The sequence below is a fragment of the Cheilinus undulatus genome, linkage group 21 (assembly GCF_018320785.1).
Source record: "Cheilinus undulatus linkage group 21, ASM1832078v1, whole genome shotgun sequence".
In the NCBI taxonomy this organism is placed as follows: domain Eukaryota; kingdom Metazoa; phylum Chordata; class Actinopteri; order Labriformes; family Labridae; genus Cheilinus; species Cheilinus undulatus.
The window spans coordinates 12111978-12136342 of NC_054885.1; the positions used below are offsets into that span (position 1 = coordinate 12111978).

General features: G+C 40.2%; 1 protein-coding gene across 1 annotated transcript in view; it reads right to left on the reverse strand.

Moving 5' to 3' along the window:
- Positions 1 to 183: 183 nt before the first annotated feature.
- The window catches only part of pvalb6 (parvalbumin 6), an 85648-nt gene continuing 61466 nt past the window's right edge, over positions 184 to 24365 (reverse strand). Inside the window, exons 2-5 of the mRNA XM_041777665.1 lie at positions 5064 to 5129; positions 2617 to 2749; positions 2396 to 2505; positions 184 to 850 (exon numbers count right to left, since the gene is read on the reverse strand). Of these exons, the coding sequence (XP_041633599.1) occupies positions 825 to 850; positions 2396 to 2505; positions 2617 to 2749; positions 5064 to 5124 (330 nt within the window). The 5' untranslated portion in view covers positions 5125 to 5129 and the 3' untranslated portion in view covers positions 184 to 824. The remainder of the gene's footprint in view (positions 851 to 2395; positions 2506 to 2616; positions 2750 to 5063; positions 5130 to 24365) is intronic.

The window sequence follows — 24365 nt, forward strand, 5'->3', positions numbered from 1 at the left end:
CACCTTCTTTATGGATGATTGGGTCGCTGTTCAGATATGCTTCACTTGTCCTCTTGATAAAAGTGAAAGTGACAGAGAATTAGGGAAAAAGAGAGCAGGATTGAGAGTGTAAAATCAGATATAAGAATCACATCAAAGGGAGGAATTAACAGAGGAGTCTTAGTGAGTCACTGTTCTCAAGGCTTTTTTTAACTTTCACTTTATTTAATTCTTTCACAGCTTGACCTCTTTCTTCTTTTGGTATGTTTTACAACAGCTCATTACCAGAGGAGAAAGGGATGATAGTTCGATGGATGGATGGATGGTGGAGGAGAGAGAGGGGGGCGAATGCAGGAAGGGAACAGTGCCAGAGGAGCGATTGACGCAGAAGAAAAAAAAAGGAAGGAAAGTGAAAGGGAAGAGAGAGGGTATAAGAAGAGAAACAGAGAGGAATGAGGGTCTTTCTCTTATCATCTGTTGTCTTAAAATATCTACTTTAAAATGTGAGGCTTATTCCTGCAGGCATGTTTATTATCTATACATAAAAGGAAGAATTACAGCTTGTATAAAAAGGAGAAAATAAATAGTATGAATATAGCCGTGGGGGGATTATATTGCACTGCACTCAGTGAAAAAAAAGCCGTGTGGGAGAAGGTGAGGAAGAAGAGTGTATGTGGCAGGAGTCAGAGGCAGCCTGGTGGGCTGGGAGTCAGGAGGTTGGGGTGGTGAGGGTGGGGTGTGGGTGCTGGGCGGAGGAAGGGTAAGGGGGGAGCCAGCAGGTGTCAGGATGTAGCGGTGGTCAGGAGGTGATCTTGGAGTGCTAGTCAGTCACACCAGGTCGCTTTTCATTCTTTCACCAGGGTGGTAAATTCTGGAAGAAGAGAGAAAATAGTCAAAATTTGTCAACTCGATATCAAATCATCATGAAAATGTTGTGTCGTGGTATGCTTTGGGAAAATTATCAAGTAAAATGTTAAGTGTGTTGTTTTTGCAGTCAGGGAGGTTAAATTTTTAAATTATAGTACAGAAACCCAAAGAGAACATTAGGACTTTACTCAAAATGTATATGTGACGATGTGTCACATGCTCCATGCTCATATGTATATCAATGCAGATCTCACAGAATTAATATAACGGCAAATGCTGTAACAGCAGTTTTACAATACACATGCCAAATGGTGCAGTTAACACCCAAGCCAATAGATGGCAGCAGATGCTAAACTTCCTGATAGCTTCAGATCAAAACAAGCTGCCTGTAATCTGGATGAGAAAATCTATCTTCTGTCAGCAAGACCGAAAGCAACGATACTGTATTATTTCAGGTTTCCTCAAACTCCAGAAAGTTGGGAGTTGGACATAAGTCATACACAGTCACACGGTCATAAGTCAAAACAAGGTAAAACACTGCAGCAACACCACCAGTCTTCATCTATGCATAGATGTTAGAAAACACAGCTAGGCTTGCTACACTGTGCCCCCTTGTGCTGTTATATCTAGCCCTGAATGATGCTATAAAATTCATTTGTCCCTTAACATCTGAACAGGAACAGAAGGTTGCAAGCAGGATTTATTTGCTAAGACTTTAGCCCCACAGTGTAGCTGTAGTCATTGTCCGTCAACACAGTTCTCTGTGCCATCCACAAATGCAACTTGACCCAGAGACTGACCACATCGCCCCCAGGAAGGGAGGCATTTGGCATGGACAGAGTGCTGTGCAGATAACCCATGTGGAAATTGACAATCAGACGCCGCATACTTTCACCAACAGAAATCATTTTTATGTCATAAAACAAAAAAATCCAGCAAAGCAAAGAAGTCCAAGGACTGTTGAGCGGCTATAATCCTGCTTCTAACAAGAATGGGACAACATTCTTCTCCTGAAACTCTAACACTGGTCTCATCACTTCCTAGATGTTTACAGACTTTCATTTAAAAAGAGAGGATGCTACACAATAGTAAACATGGACCTGTCCCTTTTAAATATGTTGCTGCCCAACCCTAACCTTTGGAAAACTGTGGCAATTTTCTGATGATAAGGCGGAATTTGACCAAGTATTTCATTGCTGTTCTTGATAACTTAAGCCCATGACAGCTTGAAACAGAGGCTTAATATGCAACATTCTCAATAGAAATGTTACGCTTGCAACCTTAAATGCAGCACTAGCATCTATAAAAGCATTTTAAAGCCCCACTCAGAGTATAACAGTACAGGAAAATGCCACGATGTGAGTGTAGTGTTATGTATAATGTAGGCAATTATTAGAGGACTAAATTAAGGTCAGACAAATATAAAAAAAAAAGATAAACTTGTGCTACTCTAAAACAGCTGTTTGAGTGTGTGTGACTTTCTTTTCCCATTTAAGCTGCTTGTTTGCGCGACCTTGTAATACACAAACTGATAGAATCTGATGTTTACCATCGACTCCGATCTTGCCATCTCCATCCTTGTCGGCTGCTCTTAAAAATTCTTTGGTTTCTTTGTCTGTCAGGTCCCTGCCATCTTTGGCGAAACCCTTCAGAACGAATCTATCCAAGGACAGAAAAACAAAAGAGATCTGCGTCAAAGAAAACTATTATTTCACGCATAAATAGATCATCTGTTGCGTCATTGGGTTTGTGTGTGGCTCTGTCCCTCACTTGAGCTCCTCCTCCTCTATGAAGCCGCTGTTGTCAGCATCCAGCACTGTGAAGACCTTCTTCACGTCATCAGAGGACTTGGTTTTCAGCCCGATCATCTCGAAAAACTTCTTATGGTCGAAGGTGTCAGGAACTGTGCAAACAGGGAAACATAAACGGTAAACAGTTGCCTCTTAACTCCTTATTCTGATACTCAGAAACACAAACACTTGGAGGATGAATGCACTAAAACTCCTCCAAAAGTTACTTTAAATTGCTCGTCCTGCACAGAGAAAAGTGATGAGGCCCAAAGGCAAAAATCTATTTGTAATGAGGCAGCCTTCTTACTGTGTGGCTGGTGAATATTGAGAACATGTGTTTGCCAGAGGCCCCATCAGTTCTGGGTCAGGGAGCTTTCTGTCTCCTCTATGTAAAAATACATGCAAATACATCAAGTGCAGGTATGCACATATAACAGAAACTCTTGGATGAAACTTTTGCATGTTTTGGATGCCAGTTACAGAAAGGCTTTGGTTTAACCTTGACAGGAATAAACGTCTTAAAATGCCTTCGTTCTTGTATCTTTTTTAATGGAGCTGAAAGTATTACCCTTTGTACAGTATATTAAAATGTAAGCTAGATATTTATTCAGCTTCTAAGGTGTATTTTTTGAAAAAAAAACATCAAATCACAGTGTCTTAAAAGGTGGTGAAATGATTAATTTAAGATTGAAGTAACTCTGCCAGGGGCTGTTTCCGTGTCTGTTTCAGACTGGCTGCGTGTTTGCTGCGTGACGGAAGCGGCACACAGCCACTCCAGCTTGCGTCATCATAGCTGTAATACCAAACATGTATGTACTACCTGTTAGAGGCATTCCTGTCTCTCTTAACAAGTTTTACCTCAGTAAATCTCCCTACAAGTATCTTTATTCATTGTAAAGCCTAACTAAGCTGAATAAAATTTTGAACAAAAGCCTTTTTGCATGTGAGATACAGCAGTCTGGAACCCCTGACCTCTAGCACGCACCCAGATCACACACAATCAAACTGCATGCTGTCTTGAAATTTAGGTGCGGCTACATCTCTCTCTGACTGACCAGCTCAGATCATTTACAGAAAAAAAATGTCTAGAAAGCTGATAAGTTTGAACATGGAGGGGATGGAAGAGCTCCTGGGTTCAAACTCCGGACGAGCCCCCAACTGTCATAACTGGCCCCTTTAAAGTGACTGACCAAATTCAGCAGAGATCATCTCACCATTAGTGAAATGGGGATCACCTGAATGCAGTGCATGTCTCTCAAGTGATTGTAGTATAAAGACACCTGTGTCTGGAAGGTCCAGTCACTGGTTAATCAGTATTCCTGGCTACCATTACACCATGAAGACAAAAAGAACACTCCAAGCCACTCAGAGAAAAGGTTTAGATGGGTGCAAAAAACATTTCAAAGGCACTGAACATCCCCCAGAGTTCAGTCAAGTGCAAGAAGGAGACTAGAGAGAGAGGTCTCTAAGACACCTATGACGACTGTAAAGGTTACAAGCTACAAGCTTCAGCAGCTGAGATGGGAGACACTCTGCATACAACAACTGTTGTTCGAGTTCTTCACAAGTCAAAGCTTTATGGGAGAGTGGCAAAGAGAAAGCCACTGTTGAAGAAAACTCATACTAGTCTTGATTAGAGTTCTCCAAAAGATGTGTTGGACACTCCATGGTCAAGTGGAAGAAAGTTCTTTGCACATCATCAAAAACACACCATCCCCACTGTGGAGCACGATGGTGGCAGCATCATGCTGTGGGGATGCTTCATGGCAGCCGGCCTTGGAGGGCTTGTAAAGGTAGAGGGTAAAATGACAACAGCAAAATACAGGAAAGTCCTAGTGGACAATCTTATTTGGTGTGCAAGAGAACTACGGCTTGGGAGTTTATGAAAGCAGTATATAGTGTAATATGTTGCTTTTGAATTATCTCCTTATAGTAGAGCTCCAGGTCTGCAAGAGGTGCTATGTTAGTGTCTATGTAAACAGTCCAGGCAGGCCCTGCATTGTTAGGAGTGACCTTAGTATTGTTTTCCTGTCATAAAGTGACCACTGCATTGTTTTCCTCTGTGCATGGAGTAAGTATGAACAAAATCCTTATTCCTATAGCTACCCTTGTGGGTCTGGAGGACTTCTGACCTGATGAGGACAAAGTTACTTTTGTTGCTGCAGGTTTTTTTTTTTTTTTTTTTGAATTGTTATTTTTTTCTAAACTTTGCATTGCTTATATTGCAGCAGTACATTTCTATCATCATTTGCTGTGTTTTCAGCACATTTGCATCACTGATTTATATCAGAATTTTGTGTGATTTTAAAAAAAATCTTATTGTTTCTGAATTTGCAGCCAGTGTCTGAGAATGAAAGTCTGCACCAAGCTGTCTCCAGTACACTTAGCTTCCTAAAGACCCTTATTTATCTGGGACTAGTCCTTTACCTGCAAATGCACCCAGAGCTTTCTTGATGTCATCAGCGTTGAGGATGCTGCTCATTGCCATCTTGGCTGTTGGAGAAAAGAGAAGAAAAAGAACAGACAGGGGAAAGGGAGGTAAAGAAGGTGGAGAAGGACAAAAAGAAGGCAAGGTTAGACACAAGGTCGCTAGAGAGCAGAGAAAGAACATGAAGACATTCTCGTATTACACTGGTGACACTCTGGAAATGGAGCAGGAAAGCGGGACATGTGGGCAGGAGGTGATGAGTGACAGAATGTATTAGTGACAGTCAGGGAGGAGTGGCGGGGAGAAGGAGGAACGGGGAGGCGATGTGATGGAGTTGGAGAAAGATAAGGTAGCAGCAGGGTGTTAAAGGGAAGGAGAGGAGGGAGGTTTCTGAGATGTAGGATCAAACTTATATAAAGAAAGTGTCGTGGAAGGGAGGTGGACTGAACAGCCAACGTAGTGTCAGTATCAGTGTTTTACATTTAATCAGCATGATATCCGTGAGCTCTTCTAGATGAAAGAAGGTGCAGGGCTTTAACAGGCCATCTGTGTCTGGAGAATTGTGTTTGTCAGCTGAGTCCAGATCAGAGCATCGTCTTCTTCCTCACACTGTGAAAGCCGAGCTCAGCACTTCACAGGCTTTGGCTTTTTGTGTTCTTGAACCTGATCTCCACTTCAAAAGTCACCCTCTGCTGTCTTTGCCCACTGCCCTTCACACCGCTGTTGTTTTTTGCAAACGCAAAATCTCTCTAGAATTTAGCGGAATTTTTGGGGATATCCGCACAAGAAAAGAAAGCTCAATTACAGGAAGTGGTTTTTAAAAGTTGACATTTTTGGGAGCATTTTTGTATTGCATTGCTGGAGCATATTGATGCTGCAAAAAAAAAAAAAGGTTGCAATCATTGCAAATAAAAACACATACGCTTATACATAACATATGTGATGTAATATGTATGAAAATACTAGAACATGTGAGTTCTGGCAAAATGTGCTGTATTATAGACCCAGGAATACACTAGGAACATAACTCAAAATCAATAAAGGTAGCAATCAGAAAATTTAGTAGCACTTTATTTTAGTGGGCCCTAATTACTCAGTAATTCTACAGGGATAAGTGTAATTGTCTAGTAATTTCTCAAGAATGAGGTTGTAATAACCCAGTAATTAGTTGGCATTGTACCAAATAATAACTTGGTAATATTAAGGAATTATAACCTCTATACCTACCCCCTAACCCTGGTAATCTTGTGGCAGTTATCTGGGATTTACATAGTATTTTTATCCTAACACCTTACCTTTATGCCAACCCCTAACCCATGCAATATTGTGGCAATTCCCTCATAAATAGGTGGTATTTTTACCTAACTCTAACCCTAACCCTCATAAAATTGTAGCATTTCTCTGGTAAATAGGTGTTACTTTTATCCTAACCCCTAACCTCTATGCGTACCCTAACCCATGCAATATTGTGGCAATTCCCTGGTAATTAGGTGGTATTTTTACCCCAACCCCTAACCTTTATGCCTATCTCTAATTCTTGTAATATTGTGGAAATTACCTGATAATTAGACAGTATTTTTATCATTAACCTAACAGTGTAACCCCAACCCTTTAACCCTTGTAATACTGTGGCAATTCCTTGGTAATTCTGTGGTATTTTGACCCTCAACGTAACCCCCTAACAGTAACCCTTGGTATATTGTGGCAGTTCTCTGGTATTTAGGTGGTATTTTCACCCTAACCTTGGACCTTGATCCCTATCCCTTATAATATTGTGGCAATTCTCTGGTATTTAGGTGGTATTTTTACTTGAACCCTCTACCCCTAATCCAAACCATTGTGGTATCTTAGCAGTTCTCTGGCAATTAGGTTGTATTCTTACCCCAACTTGCTTATCCTCTATTCCCAACCCTAACCCTCTTAATATTGTAGCAATCATCCGGTAAATGAGTGATTTTTTTTATCCTAACCCTCTATATGTAGTTCTACCCTTCCTTCAACCCTAACCCTTGTTATACTGTGGGAATCATCCGGTAACTAGTTTTTTACCCTAACCCAGACACTAACCGCTGTAATGTTGTGGCAGTTCTCTGGTAATAAGTTGGTATTTTACCAAGTAATTTCTTTTTTTTTAGAAAAAAATGATGATAATTTTCTGTATAAGTTGCTTTATAATTCCCAGGTTGTTTTTTTTTTTTTAATTTTGGCCCACTAAACTAAAATGGGTCAAGTAATTTTTAGGGTAAGTTAGTATTAAGGTTAGAGTGAGGCTGAGCGAATATTTTCAATGAAATTGTAAAATGCCTTGGCTCCAACATCTGATATGTCATTTGTGTGCTGGGTGACATGAGATTTGGAAATCCTTGCATTCTGTTTTTATTGACATTTTACACAGAACCCAGCTTTTCTGGATCTGTGATTGTAGAATCCGGGGGTCTTTGAGGGTAAGAATTTCTACAACAAGGATGAGGCGTAAATCCAAGGTGGCAGACAGAGCGACAGAGTTGGGGACGAGAAAGACAACCATCGTCCCGCTGGTCGTGTGATATAAATGTCATCTCCCCCTGCCCGCTCACAGTGGATTATTCTGAACATGCTCTGTTCTCACATCAGCTCACCCTGCATCGCAGCAAAATTTTACAAGGAAGCTTACAGGAAATAGTCAATGAACAGTCAGAGTGCTAAATTTGCCAGTTTGCATTGACACAAGCAGCTCATCCCAAAGATTTAGAAACATTTTCAGGAGTTTTGTGCATGTTTGAAACAGCTTTACTGTACAGCATCAGAAAACACCTTCTAGCTGATGCTGATGCACTGCGGGAGGACGTAAAACATCTTGTACACAGTGAAAAGGTCACTGTAATAACTATCATTCTTGTACTATCATCATCATCAGGGTGTCCAGTCTGTGCAGGGCAGAATGCTGAGCTCGACAATATCCCTGCCCTGTCCTTCTTGGTGGAAATACAGTCTGAGTGCCCTGTACGTTTACCCCTGCTACAATCCACTTACACAACTTTATTCTGTTGTATCAGGCCTCAAGAAATCCAAGAGTCGTTGCTCATTTAATAGTCAGCTATTATGTGGTTTGTGGCTTCATTAAAGACCAATAAAAAGCCACGTATAAATGGGGTATCAAATGGGCTCTGGTCCAAATCAGAGTGAAATACTAACCAGAGTGCAGGGAGAGCATCGCTTAATGATATGAGAGGCCTTTTAATAAAAATGTTCATATGATCACTGTTGAATGTAAAAGCAATGAAGATGTATCACTTCCACTGTTGGAGTGTTTTTCATTTATTCTCTCCTGGTCTTTAGCTGCTTTGATAGATAATGTTTTTGTCCACCTTTATTAGAATCAGCAGGATCCGCTCTGTTTCTGTGATGTATAAGCTTCTTTTCAGGTGTGCTGTTATCTACTTTGGGAACATACTGATGCACACACAGATCAATAGCGAACACCACTGCAGGTGTGTGGCCACACAGCCAATCTTTCATTGTTACAAACGCACAACCTCCCTCTCTGACCTTTGCCTCAAAGAGGTCTGTGGGGAAAAGAGACAATTCAGTGTTAAATGAGGAGGAGAAGATTGATTCACAGAGATATCTCTGTTCAAGTGCTGCCAGAAGAACTGTATAAAGAACGCAGCGCTGATTTATTTAAAGGTGAAGTGTAAAGACCAATAGTAGTTGTGCTTATCTGCTGTCTCTCTGTGTAGAGTGTGGATCTCAGTCAAGACAGATTAAGTCAAGTTGATGTGAAATACCTTCTCTTTCTCACTGTTAGTCGGCTAAACCTGCACTTTTAGGTTTTATTCCCTCTGGGGTCAGTCAGCATTGTGTTTTTTCATAATGACTCTGGGTGGCATCGCTAAAAGACTACACCCATATTTACACAGTTTGCATGTGCAAAACAAATGACTTCTTACCTTTTTTACTTTACAAAACCATAAAATAATTAGCACCATTCAACTATTCTAGAGGCACATATAGCAGGATGTAAGTAAGTCAAATATCTTGCTGTCATTAGTGATGAATATCAAAAACCGGTACCAGCATGGTAACAGTATCAACACATCTGATACCGCATCTATTTACAACACAGATGTCGATACTTTATTTTGATACCCTTCCACCAAGGTTTGGGTACTTTCACAAAAATGTGGGGAATTTATTTTTTTCCAAGTTTCAGGATTTAATTGAATTTGGGTCAGGAATTTGATTCAAAGTGTTCCTGAATTTTCAAAGAATTTTAGGGATGTTTTTTGGATGTTTGGGTGATATTTGAAGGAAGTTTTCCTTGGAATTTAGGAGAAATTTATTGGAGAATTTGAGTGGAAACTTTAAGTGATATTTGCTTTCAAGTTTGGGGGAGTTTGCCTAACATTTTTCAGGAATGTTCATGGATTTTTTGGGGGGGGAAATTACATGTTTATCTTTAGACCTTTTCTAGCAATATTTACCATAACATTTCGGGAATACTTGAGTTCATTTTGGAAATTTTTTAAAGGGATCTGTAGAATTTTACACAGCAAATGTGTATTGTTTAAAGTTTTTGTTACTTTCATGAGATTTTGAATTTTAGTTAAGTTTTGAGAATTTGATTGGAAACTCAGGGTTAGGGTTGGGGTAATTACTTCAAATCTTCCTGAATTTTCATGGAATTTTTAGGGACTTTGTTTGGGTGTTTGGGGAATTTATTTGGAAACTGTCCATTGAATCAAGGAGGAATTTATTGGTAATTTTTTGGGGAATTTTATTAGAAATTTTAAGTGATATTTGCTTTGAAATTTAGGGTAATTTGTTTGAAATTTTGCAGCAATTTTCATGAAATGTGTGGCAAAAATTTCATGTTTAACTTTAGGCTTTTTCCAGTAGAAGACTACTGAAACTTTGGGGAATATTTGAGGACATTTTTTGGGTATTCTTGAAGGAATTTTTGAAAAAAAAATAAAAATAAAAATCTATATAAAAATAAAATGTTGTGTGTGTTGACAGTAAGACAAGCCTGTTGTCCACATTTATCATATTTTGGTCTCGGCGTGATTTAAGTGGACTTTGGAGATGTGAATGCAATCACACCAGGACGTGACACAGAGTGTCGCGTCAGCTGTATGACGTCACTGTAAAAAATACAATTCTTTACCTGTCACGTCATCTTGTTCACATTTTTCCCTTATAAATAAATCATCAGAATCAAGTCAACAAACAGTCTGCTATGACTCACCTTACAGATGAACACAATTTTAGGTCAGTCACATGAGATCCAAATCTATCACCTCAAAACCACTGTATACATGCAGCACTGGTATCAGAAGTCTTGCCTCTTCTTAATTTTGATTGGCCGGTTGAGGAGAAGTGACATTGATGGGAAAAAGTTAAACTGTTCTCAACTGAGAGTGCTGAGAACACTGAGAGCTGAAACAGCTGGACTTCACTGGTTTTGTAATGAAAATGAGAACTCCCATCGCCAAAGTGGCAAATATGGACACAGGACCTCAAGGCTCCTGCAGGACACTGACAGCATCCCCAACATGAACCCACCTGTGAGCCATTTGCCCTGAACTAATAGAGTATCTGAAGCTGGGGTTTCCTCTGTGGGAAGTCCCCATCACCCTAATGATCTCTATGTGAAGGAAACCTAACTGTGCTGCAGGGCTGCCAGCTCTCTACTGTAACAGCTGCACCGACGTGTCAGTATGTCTGCTTTTATACCAGTTACAAACACTGCCAAGCAGGCGAGGGTGAAAAGATGGATGGCTTTAAGAAGTATGAACTCGCATTCCTAGAAACATGACCCTGGTGTGTTTTTTTGATTGTAGTGAGTGTGTTTACAGTGTCTGACTGAGAGAGTGAAACCCAGCCACAGAGGTGGGAGACATACAGCAGTAAAGTCTTCCTTGTTGGTATCTCTGTACACAGCTGGTGAACTGGAGGTGAACTCTGTCGCACACTCTTTGAGGATGTTGTGTATTGAGGTTCTCTCTTTCATGCTGTTGTGTCGGTGTACTGTGATTTTTGAAAACAATGAGCTCTGTTTTGTGTAATGATTGTTCTTATGAGCCTCAAACAACCCTGCAGCCTTAGGCTGTGTTAGGTTTAAACTGAGGTCACCACTGTTTATATTCCCTTTATATTGAAAAGACTGAAGAAAATAAGACTTCTGCATATCTATATAAAAGGGAGACGATCACTTACTTTTTATGATGGGAAAAACAAATTTTAAATGGATGGATTAAATTCATTTCTAACTAATTTACACGTGTGTGCACATAGGTAGTTTACGTCGTTTTTAGGGGGGCTGAAGCACCCCTTAATTTTGTCTCTGAGCCCATGTTTAATTCTTCAAGTCTGAAAAAGGCGAATCTCTCCTCCTTTAACAGTTGGATTAATCCAGAAGTCATGATCAGACCGGCATTTCATGAAAAATATTTCCTCATCTTGAATTTGATGGCAGCACATGAAAATAGAGATGGTGCAAAAACAGGCTGGAAAAGTAAGCAGTACTCACATAAAAACAGCTGGAGGCGCATTTGGCAACTAATTAGTTTAACTGGCAATAAGGCAGTGACAATACTGGGTATAAAAGGAGCATTTTAAAGGCAGAGAATCTCAAAAGTAAAGATGGGCCGATGGGCAATTTCAGAACAATGTTCCTCAACGTCAGAATGAATGACTTCAGAGATCCCACCATCTACACTACATAATATCATCAAAAATCAGAATACCTGGAGAAATATCAAGGGACAAGGCTGAAGGTAATTTTGGTTGTTTGTGATCATCAGGTCCTCAGACTGCAGACACTGCACTGAAAACAGACATGATTCTGTAGTGGAAAGCACTGCACGGGCTCTAGAACACTTCCAGAAATCACTCTGTCAACACGGTTCGCCTCGCCAATTAAAAATGCAAGTTAAAAGCTGAATCATGCAAAGAAAAAGACATCCAATCCAATGTCTTCTCTGAGCCAAATCTCATGTAAAATGGGCTGAGGCAGAATGATAACTGTTCTGTTGTCAGTGAATCTAAATTCTTTTTGCAAACTATGGACGCTATGTCCGGCAGATTAAAGAGTAGAGGGACAATCCAGTTTGTTATCAGCACACAATTCAACGCCTACATATCTGATTGCATTGGGTTGCATTAGTGCTTATGGCATGGACCACTAACACATCTGGAAAGGCACTATCAATGCTGCAATGTACAGTGCTTAACAAATGTATTAGACCATCCTAACCCTAACCAAAGTAAGGTTTATATTACCAAAATCATTTTTATGTTTCTGCAATGGTTTATACACAAATATGTAGAAGCTCTTTGACCCAAATGATGTTTTTAATGCTAAAATATAATTATTATTGTTATGAATTTTCAGATTTACTGATTTACAAGAAAACTGAAAAATAGTAAAGCACATTATTATTTCTTGATTAATATGTCAAATTATAGTTATTTACTTGCATTCCCGAACAGAAAAATGAGTTTTAGTGGTTGAATGTTATGCTTGATTCATTTCTGACTTCTCAGAGAAGCCCAGTGAGCCGGCTCAAATTTGGGTGGATTCAGTTTGAAATTCCTCATTCCTGTTCAAGATGGTAGAACGTGGAGAGCTCACTGAAAATGAAAGAGTCCGCATTAAAGCACTTCATGATGCTGGATGGTCTCTGAGACAAATATGACAGGTGGTCTAACACATTTGTTAACTCTGTATATGGAAACTTTAGAGCAACATGTGCTCCCATCAAGATGCCTCTTTCAGGAAAAGGCCTTGCATATTTCAGCAGGACGATGCTAAACCACATACCGCATCCATCACAACAGCATGGCTTCACCATAGAAGAGTCCAAGTGCTGAACTGGCCTGCCTGCAGTCCAGACCTCTCACCAAAGAAAACTTTTGGTGCTTCAAAAATTCGCCAAAGAAGACCCAGGACTGTTGAGCAGATTGTATCCTATATCAGACAAGAATGAGACAACATTCCTCTCCCTAAACTCCAACAACTGGTCTCCTCACTTCCCAGATGTTTATTGTTAGAAGAGGGGATGCTACACAATGGTGAAAACGGCCACGTCCCTACTTTTTTGAGATGTGTTGCTGCAATCAAATTCAAAATGAGCTCATATTTTTCATGAAATGGTGAAATGTCTTAGTTTTAACATCTGATGTGTTCTTTATCATCTAATGTGAATTAAATATGAGAGTTGCAAGCCATTGCATTCTTTTTTCATTTACATTTTACACAGCGCCCCAACTTTTTTGGAAATGGGCTTTTAATTTACTTATAAGTAATACTAGCAACCACAAGAAAATCAGTGTTAACAAGTTAAAGTCTAGGGATGTTATCTATAAATGTTACGTAGGAACGAAATAGCGCCAGAAGTTGGCGTTCGCCATTTCCAACACCTGTAAGAGGCCTGTGACTCGTGTACAAAGGATTTGGAGGCAGAGGGAAACCAGCAAGGTGTTAAACAGTAAATTTGTCCAAATACACTTGGCACTGATAAATATGCAAACAGTGCTGGACTCTTTGACTTCTTCACACTTTAAGTCGTGTGAATTAGGATTTCTGAGAAAGGCTGTCCTGGATTTTTTTGTAATGCATGTGTGAAAACAGCTCTATCGTGTTTGTATTTATCTTAATTAACATTATTCACCCTGTTGTCCATTTTGATAAAGAGCCAATAATAGCCTCTATATAAGCTCTTAATCCAAATTACTGATCCACAGCACTGATCTTCAATTAGACCTGATGGTTGAATGCAGCCAGAGCTATCTGTTTGGTACGCTTTATTATCTATTGATTGAGCAGAGCCGCTTATATAGAGAGTATGTTCAATGGTGTTTAATCAGAAAAAATGCCTGCAGCCATGCGTGACACACACACACACAGACTCACACAGACAGACTCCCACACAGCAGTGGGGGAATGGATTTGATAAGAGGAGTGTAGAGGCCTGGGGATCAGCCTGCTGTTATCACCACTGTCCACTGTCTAATCCTGGCAGGTACAGGACAGGCTAGCTTAGCCACACTGTTACAGCTTAGCAACAACAAAAGTCCTGAGTGGATGTGTCTGAGTCTGTGTGGGGGTTTTCATAACTGTAAGGCATTGTTGTAAACCTGATTATCCCTACAGTGTGCTGCCGTGTTCTTACACTGCTGTGACAAAAGATTTTCCCCTTCCTGAGTTCCCATTTCTTAGCATATTTATCACACTGAAAAGTTTCAGATCATCAAACTTGTCACACAAAGATAGCCTGAGTTGAGGAATTTTGGCCCACCCTTCTTGTACTTCCAGCAAGACTGGCCTTTTTAGGGTAACGTCACAGCATGACTAGGCCTCTCCAAAACCTTGATTTTGTTTTTAAAGCCATTCAGAGGTGGACTTGCTGGTGTGTTTCAGATCATTGTCCTGCAGCTTAACTCAAGATCGCTTGAACTTGAAGTTAAGGAATGATGGTCGGACATTCTCCAAAGTCTCTACGATCATCAGGATTTTTGTTTTTGCCAAATGTGAGATACTTTGTCTTCTTGTAAGTCTTCTATGGATGCCAGTTCTGCCCAGTCTTTCTTGGAATCATGAACCCTGACCTTAACTGAGTCAAGTGAGGACTGCAGGTCTTTAGATGTTGTTCTGGGTTCCTTTGGACCTCCTGGATGAGTTCTTGATGCACCCTAGGAGTAATTTTGGTAGGCTGGCCACTCCTGGGAAGGTTCACAACTGGTCCAAGTTTTCATCATTTGTGTTTAATGGCTCTCACGGTGGTCCCCTGAAGTTTGAAATGGCCTTGTAACCCATTCCAAACTGATAGATGTCAAAGACTTTGTTTTTCATCTGTTCTTAAATTTGGTTAGATTGCGTCATGATGTGCTTCTTTTTGAAATCTTTTAGCCTACTTCACTTTTTTAGACAGGTTCTATACCCTCCTAAGACCCTGTATGCAGATATGTGGACATTACATTCAGGCATACCACAGTAATACTTTCTACTATTAGAATTTTTGAGAAAATTGTCTGGACTGTCCATTGAAGTATTAGTAATTCACTTTAACTACTGGGGGAATTCTAACGAAAATTTCAGGGATTTCCATGAATAATTTTGGGATTATTTCTTGGAAATTTCATTGATTTTTTTGTATATTATTTTGTATATTTTTAACAGTTTCAATGTAAATTTTGCAGTGAAATTTTTGAGTATTTGCATGAACATTTTGGATGTTTTTTATGCTTGTTTTTGTGTTAATTTGGGAAACGTGTTTGATTTGATTGAATTGATTGAATTTTATTTGATTTTTTTGGGAATGATTTTTGGTATGCTCACAGAAACTTGGGAATTTTATTTTTTAATTTTGGGAATTTGACTGGGAATTGGGAGGCAGGATGTCCTTTGATATTGCTAGAATGTAATGGAATTTACATAAGAATTTGTTGGCAAGTTTGGGGGAATTTTCCATTGTCATGGAACCTTGGGAATATATTTGTTTTAGGGAATTTGCTTCAGTATTTTTTTTTTAAATTTTCAGGAGATTAAATGGAATTTTTAATTCAAATTTAGGCTTTATAATAAAGTTTAGTTGAAACATTTGAGGAATACTTGAAAAATTGGGGTACATTTTATGGGAAATTTAAAAAATATGATTAAGAATTTTGCACAGAAATTTTGATAGTTTCTTTGGAACTGCAAATTCCTGTTAAAATACAACACTGAGCTTGAACTTGTCAGGTCCTAATTATTCCAAGTAAGTGGGAAAAACTAAAACTAAATTCCAAACAAAAGCTCAGGTCTCAGGAGGTTATAAAGGATTTCTTGATTCACCAGGTAGGACAGTTATCAGGCCTGAGACTGGCTATTGACATTGAACTCAGCTTGGTCTAACATTAAAATTTTACAAAGAAATGTAGGCCAGTTCTGATTAAACTGCCGCTTTCCTACAGCTACATCCATGCTAACACCCCAAAAGAGCGAAAACACCTTTTCTGTCAAGGGAAGCTTTCAATGTTGCTCTCTGTCCTTGTTTTTAATAAAGAGACGTGGTCCAGTTCTGGCAAAACTGCCGCTGTGGCTATGTCTGAGCTAATTCCTCCACCAGCAGGCATCATGTAAGCATTCACACAAGAAGTTGTCCTTTCACCGTAACTATCATGTAGTCATGCCGTGGCAGGTCGGCAGAAGAGCAGCGTTTATTTCATACAGAAACGTGCTCCAGTTCTAGTAAAATGGATACAGTGCTAAAGCTCTGAGGTAGCCATTACCATCAGCTTTCAGTACAACTAAACCCCGCCCATCACGCAACTCTGTATGTATGGCTCTGGAGATAGAGTCACTCAGTCAGTCAGTCACATAGCCATGTGTAGGGCTGACCCCAGTGGTCAGACAAAAATAAAAGGAGAAAATAAGACTGGTAAATATTACTTTGACATTTCTATTACAAAGCAACAACACCACACCTGCCCCTTAAAATTAAATGATACTATGAAAAAAAAAAAAACTTGAATAAGGGGCACTGTGGATGTCGGGGTGAAAGGCCAGGCGCTGAAGCACTGTTGGTGCCAGATCAGTGATGTCAGTATATTATGAGAAACATGAATGTACAGAACTGTGCAGAAGTTTTAGGCATGTTTTGGCCAAAATTTGAGGCTGAAGTAATGGCAAGTACGCCCACCTAAGAGCCCCATCGGGTGGGACGGAGGATTTACACAACCCAGGTCATGCTCTGGATGACTTTGTACATTACCAAGGACATGGGAAAATAATCTGTTGAAAACAAAACAAAAACCACAGCTTTAGGGTGGAGTTATGGGTAGATGTTAAACATAGCCTAGGGTTCTGTCAGGGCTGCTGCAACCCCCTGGTTGTCCTGTGTGTGTTCTCAGCATCTGAAAACTGTTGGTGGTTGCTGGGCGTATTACCAGGGGTGAAAAGGCCTGGACAAAAGAAATGCCGTTAAGCTCGACCTTGGCTGCTGAGCGGCACTCGCACATGTCAAATGTGTCGACACTGACTTTGGCCGCCCTCCCTCCTCTCTTCAGCACGGGGTTGTGGAACATCAGGACCTTGAAGAACTGTTAGCGTTCATGCCTAAAACTTCTGCACAGTACTGCATGTTTAAACATTATCCGTCCAGAAGTAGTTTCAGTACTTCACTCTCATTCCCTGGAGCCAAGCTGCTAACATGGATAAAAATATGTCCAAGCATTAAAACATAAAGCTCTAATACTTCCACTTAATTTACTGTAGACATAAGATTCATAATCCAACATTACATTAACCTTAATGACACGACTTTCCAATCTGGAGTGATATAAGCAATCTGAAGCATGCATACCTACTGGTATTTGCATAATATATTACCTAACCAATTACAGATGTAAATTCCACTTAATCTGCCTTTGAAGGCACCAGCACTGGAAAACAGCCATTTTTCACCATGCCACACAAACAAAACATCACATCTCCTTTCCATTAATTAACCAAGACGGCATCTACCTTAGCATTCCTCTCCGTGAATATTCAGCGATGCTATGCATTGACTTTATAAGCACGTGCATCATTTTAAAACATCTCTGTGATCAGCTATTGAATCAGAGCAAAATTAATTCCCAAGAGGAACTTCACACCTTTCTCTATATCAGCATTTTGACAAAGTTACGCTTCCGTGGCACTCGTATGGGAGACTGTGTTTTATCTCATTAGGTGTAATTAAAATATGACCTTGAAGGATACAGCAAGTAAGCAGTGCAATAAAATCACACTTGTGCCCTTATTTTGGCAGCAAAGCGCTGCTCAGATGGTAATTGTCTTTTTGATATACGATCTGTGTATCTTAATCCAATCTCATTCAGTAGAGGAGCCTGTAAAGTAAATTGCACTTTTATCAAGCATTGCTCTCTCCTATTGGTTTAATCCATCACCTATTTGATTACAAAGAAACATGAAGAAGTATAAAAGTTACAACTGATATCTTTAGCATGTAGTACATTCAACATAGCTTCATGCCTGCATTTAAAGACTGAATAATTTAATAATTTCTACCTCTTACCTGATTATTTGATGGAAACAGACTGGAAAATAGGTAAAAGAGAAGGTGAAGTCCAGTGTAAGCTCCAAGCCTCTGCTCTTTCTCTTTTATACGTCCTCTCATACTATTTTTGGATGAAAAAGAGGCGTCCAGTTCAACATGGGGTCAGTGGGGTCCCTATCATTTTCCTGATTGCACCCATGCTAATCAAACATTGCTATTTATAATCATCCATCTCCACTCCTCAAACCAGAGAGATTCTTCTCTTGTAGCCACCTTTTTATCACCCCTCCCTCCTCCTTTCACTCCCTCCTTCCTTCCTTGACTACATCATTTGCCCAGACTTGACACCCAGTGGACTTCCTTAGACTTCAAATCCCACTTTGATCCAGAATCTCCCCTTCCAATCTCAATTTGCCAGCTCTGTCCCTCTTGTCCTAAACATCTCATTTAAAGTTGAGACTCAAAAAATATGAAAAGTTGTACCTCACTTTCTCGTCCTTTATCACAAGTGCTAAGAAAATGGTTGTAGTCTCAGCAAAGATACACTATACCAGTGGTTTTCAATCTTTTTTTTTTTCTTTGCCCAAGGCACATCTAAGATCAAGCCAAAGCCTCAAGGCACTCCACAACCACATCTTTACAAAATAGCCTCTTACATGTTGCAGTAAATGGAGCGTCTAGTGTTATGGGGTCAAGCACTGCCACATAATTGAGATCAGACGATCTTAAGAAAGTTCTCATCAGCTGATGACAAGCTGATGCACTCTAGGTATGCGATTGGTCAGTCGTACTCATGCTGCCTTATCCAAAGCCTGTGTACACTTTGCCTCCTCCACCCCAGCTCCTCCTTTATTCTACCTCTGACTTCATCAGTGTCATCCTGTTGTCCTTGTAGGCACAGGAAAGGCAGGAATGTGTGCTGCTCCTGTTTGATGCTTTCCATTTAGACTTGTGGAAGAGCAGGAGGATCCTAGAACAGTCATATGACTGCAAATTTATTAGCGGTAATAAAGAAAAAATATTTATAATGTAAAGTTGAGATTCAACTTTTTAGATTTCTTTAAAGAAAAATAAAGAAGAAAAATACTGCAATTTTGACCTTGGAAGGAACAAAACAGAAGGCTGAGTAAAGAGACTGGCTAACACTAAGCAAGGACATGCATGTAACACTTAATTTCACTTTGTTTTGAAGTTATAACAAGTTTTTTTTTTTTTTTTAAGGTGACAAGAAATTTAGAAATTATCAAAAGAAAACCAACTTTCTCAAATAGATTTCCATCCAAAATAACAGGATGAATAAGTGAAGATCTCAAGAAAACAATCTCCTTTTCTTACAAAACCAGGTAAAATCAAGTATATGGACAGATGTCTGCCCAGGGCTTTCTGGAACCACTGAAAACAGCCCGTGACCCACTTTTTGGTCCCAACCCACCAGTCGAGAATCACTGGTCTAGCCCAAACCCTGAGAAACAGCCCCATGCCATTATTCCTCCTCCACCAAACTTCACATTCAGGCAGGTAGCATTGTCCCAGCATCTGCCAAGCCCAGACTCACCAGTCTGACTGCCAAACAGAAAAGTGTGATTTGTCACTCCACAGAACATGTTGCCACTGCTCCACAGTCCAGTGTTTGTGTTTTAAACCACTCATTCCCAAAGTCTGAGTCAGGATCCTTGGCTGGGTCACAGGAGATTTGAGTTTTCAGAATTTCTCCCCTACGATAAAGCCGCATTTATGTCTGCAGTGCACATTAAAGCCACATGGGGGTGCTCCACCCTATTAAACTCACCCTCTTCAATATAATTAAACAAAACAAGGCTCTATCAGCCACATGGCAGTAGAGCTAAAGTCACAGTCATGATACTTGGCTAATAACAAAGAAACTCATTGTTTTAGACCAGATGGTCACTGAGGGCCCAGGGGCAGACCGTGCTCCGACCATGACGGAGGTGAAGAGGCTTCTTTCAGTCTTGTAAAACAGAAAACGCCAGGTCAGGACCAGACTAAGTCTGGAATTATCCAAGCTAGCATCAACCAACCAGCTGAGGTCAGCACAGAAGGCAGACTTGATAAGAAATAGCGTAGCCGTCTGAAAACGAAGCTATTGGGTTATGATGGTTTGTACGTTGTAAAATATGGATCAGGTCAGTCCAGAAATATGGAATCAGCAGAGTGTTGGTGACTTAATGCACCCTTCTCCTTGGCAGTCGTTGCCCCGGCCCTGTATGTGGTTTTCTGTTTCTTGGCTGAGTCGCTGCTGTTCCTTAACTCTTCCACTTTATAATTATATCACTTACAGTTGACTGTGGAAGACCCAGCAGGGATGAAATCTCATGAACTGTTTTACTGCAAAGGTGGCATCCATCACAGTACCACGCTTAGAGCCAGTGAGCTCTATAGAACGACCCATTTTGTATCATAAATGTTTGCAGATGGTGACTGCATGTCTAGGTGCTTGGTTTTATACACCTACGGGTCTGATTGAAACACCTGAATTCAATTAACAGATGTGGTCAAATACTTTTGTCCACTTAAGAATAACATGACACTACAGAGTAGCTGTCATATTAAAAAAAAAAAAAACGCTCTGGTTTGAGTGATGGGAAAGAGTGCCAGACTCCTTCTAGGTTTGTTGCTCTCAGCTCTGTGTTCACACTGGCAGGTTAGCACTTCCTCAGTTATGTGGCAGAGGCTTCAACATTCCTATGTTTTTATTTTAATCAACCTTTCTCCCTTTTATTTATCCAAGCCACAGCATGAAGGAAAGATGACCCCGCTACTCGGAGACCCTGTTTCTAAGGTTAGGGTCAAAACCTTGGTGCTGATCTCTGCAGGCCTACTTTAAAAAGAAAGAAACCATTAATACTCCTCATCACTCCCTCCAACAGTAAATGATGAGAGTATACATCATGCAGGGACGGTGCAAACCTCTCTGCCCATAATCCTCCCTCAGGGGTACTTATAGATGTGAGGTGATTATAGATCACAGCAAACATCAGCTGTTGTCTTCAGCGCCATTACTGAGGAACCTTTCCCACTGACCTTTTAGAAGAACTGGTGATTTAGAGGAGGTCAATGAGACCTAAGGGCGATAGTGTGTACGTGAAAGCCATAAACAGCTCTTCATGAGAGGGCTGGATTTATGTTTGAAAACAGATACGGGGTGTGGATGTGTGGGGAGACAACAGCTGGTCAGTTATTGTCATGGTGGGCTCTATGCATGAACTGCTTCCGCATTTGGCATTAGACCGCTCCCACACCTCCAGTCGGGAGAAGAGAAAGGCGTATGATGGCAAATTCATTGCAGTTTACTCGCTGTTTGCATGAGTTACCTGAGCTGACTGTCAATGACGAGTTAAATTTAGCTGAAAATGTACATTGCAGCACGCAGCAACGATGTCTAGAAATGCTTTTAACCTGTTTTTGAAACATCATTTTAGCATGTTTGGATGCCAAGCGATGATGATAGAGTAAACACAAACAACAATCGAAACAAAAAAACCCAACGAAACGGACAAATTATAGCAGTATAGGAGAGTATAGATTCTGTTTTGGCTTAGCACGTATCGTTGGGCGAAAGTTGTGAAACGGTCTTATTTTCCACCAGAAATACACCACCCCCAGCCCATTATCAGATATCTTTGAAGTTTGTGATCCATGCAGGCTCGCCCCTGCCCATACGCAAACTACGCATGGCGTAGGGTCTCATCTCCGTGGGGGGGCTCACTTTGAGCGTTTTTTTCTTCTTTCTCTCTCTCTGAGCATCAGTCCGCTGTTTGCATGATAAATATGATTGAGGTAATGCATATACAACGTTGACCAAACATAAAACTTGACCTGGCTGTCACACATTAGTGAATTAACCGTAAAGATATCTTTTTTTGGAGATCGATGCCCTCCATGATCAATTAAGTGCACGCAGTGTCCCCTCACTCTCGTGCTCCTTCTCCCTCCTTCTCTCTCGCTCCTATTTGCAGCACAGAAACTCTCATCGCGCCTGTTATTCTGCAACCTCTCTTGTCAAACATTAACATCTACCATCATTTAGTTTGTGTATTTATAAGTTATGTTTAAGTTCCCGCGCTGGTTCTGATCAGGAATTTACTGACGTCATCAAACTTCAGCTGTTTGAAAATGAGATTGTGGGTATAAATAAATAAAGACAATGTATATTTTACTGTGATTTATCAAAGACAGGCTACTGGTGATAACACTGAAGAAGAAAACCAGTGAGGAGGAGAAAGAAGCGAAACAGGTGAGCTGCTGTGTGTGAGTGAAAGGGAGGGGGTGCAGGGGTGTGTTTGAGGGGGGGTGAGGGGGCAAGCTCCTCTGGTTTATGCTAGTTTAATTTTGTGGAGAGGACCCCAATAAAACAGGTAGCTAATAAAATGGGATTAACGTTATGATGAAAATAATTAATCCACAGTGATTACCTCAAAAAAGGATGGATGGAAATCAACATTATTTTTATTATTGCAACAAGGAATGTGATCATTAACAGCATGATCATTTTTGTGACCTTTTTCAGATGAAAATTAGTTTTGCTGAAAGACACAGGTCTGTGGTAGATTTTTGTATGTTATACTTGATGATGACTCAATTACAACTAAGAACGGTGTCTCTTATATGCATCTAACTCAGGTTAAATTGCAAAGACTGTATTGATTATTAATGTAATAATATTTCTTATAGTACATAGAGATAATTTTGCATAAATATTGTTTAATGGGTATGTTGGGGCAATGGGTGGGTGGGGAGTTGCAGTGTTGGGGGGCCTCTTATCAGAGTTTGCTTGGGGCCTCACTTTGGCCAGGGGTGGCCCTGGATCCATGTTTCATTGATGCTGAATTTGTTTCTAACTTGAAACATTTACTGGTAACACCATAAAATTTTGAGTTACTACAACAAAAAGAGGACAACAATATGGAAGCTAAGAAACCTGACACGCCAAATGGATTTGTTTCACACATCCATCTGGAAAACCACTCATAGACAGTGTTTGGGGAAGGGCAGAGTCTTTGAAAAAAACTTGGAGGGTGATTGGATGAACGTTCTGTCTGTCACATCTTTACAGGCCAATCAGAGCAACAAAACACATGATGTCGGCCGCTACTGAGGCGCACGTGTGCCGCTACAGAGGAGTAAACTCCATAGAGAAGAGCACAACGCAAACCATGGCGACTTTAGACATGTAAGTACACGACTTTTGTCATTTTTGAAAAGAAAACAACTCACTGCTGTTCTTTGTTCTTCACATTAAGAAATGTTGTCAAGAAACTGTTTTCTGGCACAAATCTCTTTAATGTGTTATTACTAATGACCCAAAGGCCAATGTGGCTAATAGATTTTGGGAAATTTGCCATACAATGAACAAAAACGCACTTTCAACGAAGGCAGTGAGTAGAGACCAGCAGTAGCTTCAACAGGCTGTTGAAAAGCGTCCACTCATTCACGTTAGCCATTAGTTGTAATGGTAATAGTAAGAGCTGAAGCTGTGAGCTCATAGAGTATTTCATTCTGGCATGAAGTATCTTTAAAGTGGCTTGAATCTTGTCAAAGTCTGTCTGCAATGTTTGGGAAGCCAAAAAAGTCATCAGTAAAGTACATCAGCTCTGAATGCAGCAGAGTTGAAAAGGCATGAGCGAATGATTCGCTCAGGCCGGTGATTCTGTCGTCTGAAGAGGGAGAGTCAAGCAGCTGAATGTCTCCAAGTAGCAGTCGGAGGTTGAAATTACATCACAAAACTACCACACCAACAAAGAAAATTGATAATTGACAAAATGTTGGTACAGCATTTTAAAAAATCGTTACAGTATAGTGCTGCAAAATATTGTTATATTTTAGTGTAGCGATATTTTCTTATTTTGTGACCTCCTGGATGTGTCATTGATGTACTGTTGGAGTACTTTTGGTTGGCTGGCCTCTTCTGGAAAGATTCACCACAGATCCAAGTTTTCTCCATTTGTGGATAATGGCTCTCACTGTGTTTTGGCTCCTCTGATAGTTAGCGTTCTAAGTCTTCGGGATCCCAAATTTTGATCTCATAATTATGAGACACTTACTGATGCCATATAAGGTAAAGATGGGCTGTTCTGAGTGAAAGCATTGAGTAAAATGATTGAGAAATCCACTAAGTGTTATAGAACTTGCTTTTTTTCCTCCCTGTTTTCATCACTTTCTATCCCTGTTTAGTATTTCAGAAGTAAAACTGCTTGTTCATCGTAATCCTTGTCCAATTCACAAACTTTATCCTCCAAGTTTGAAATCTTTGAACCTTCT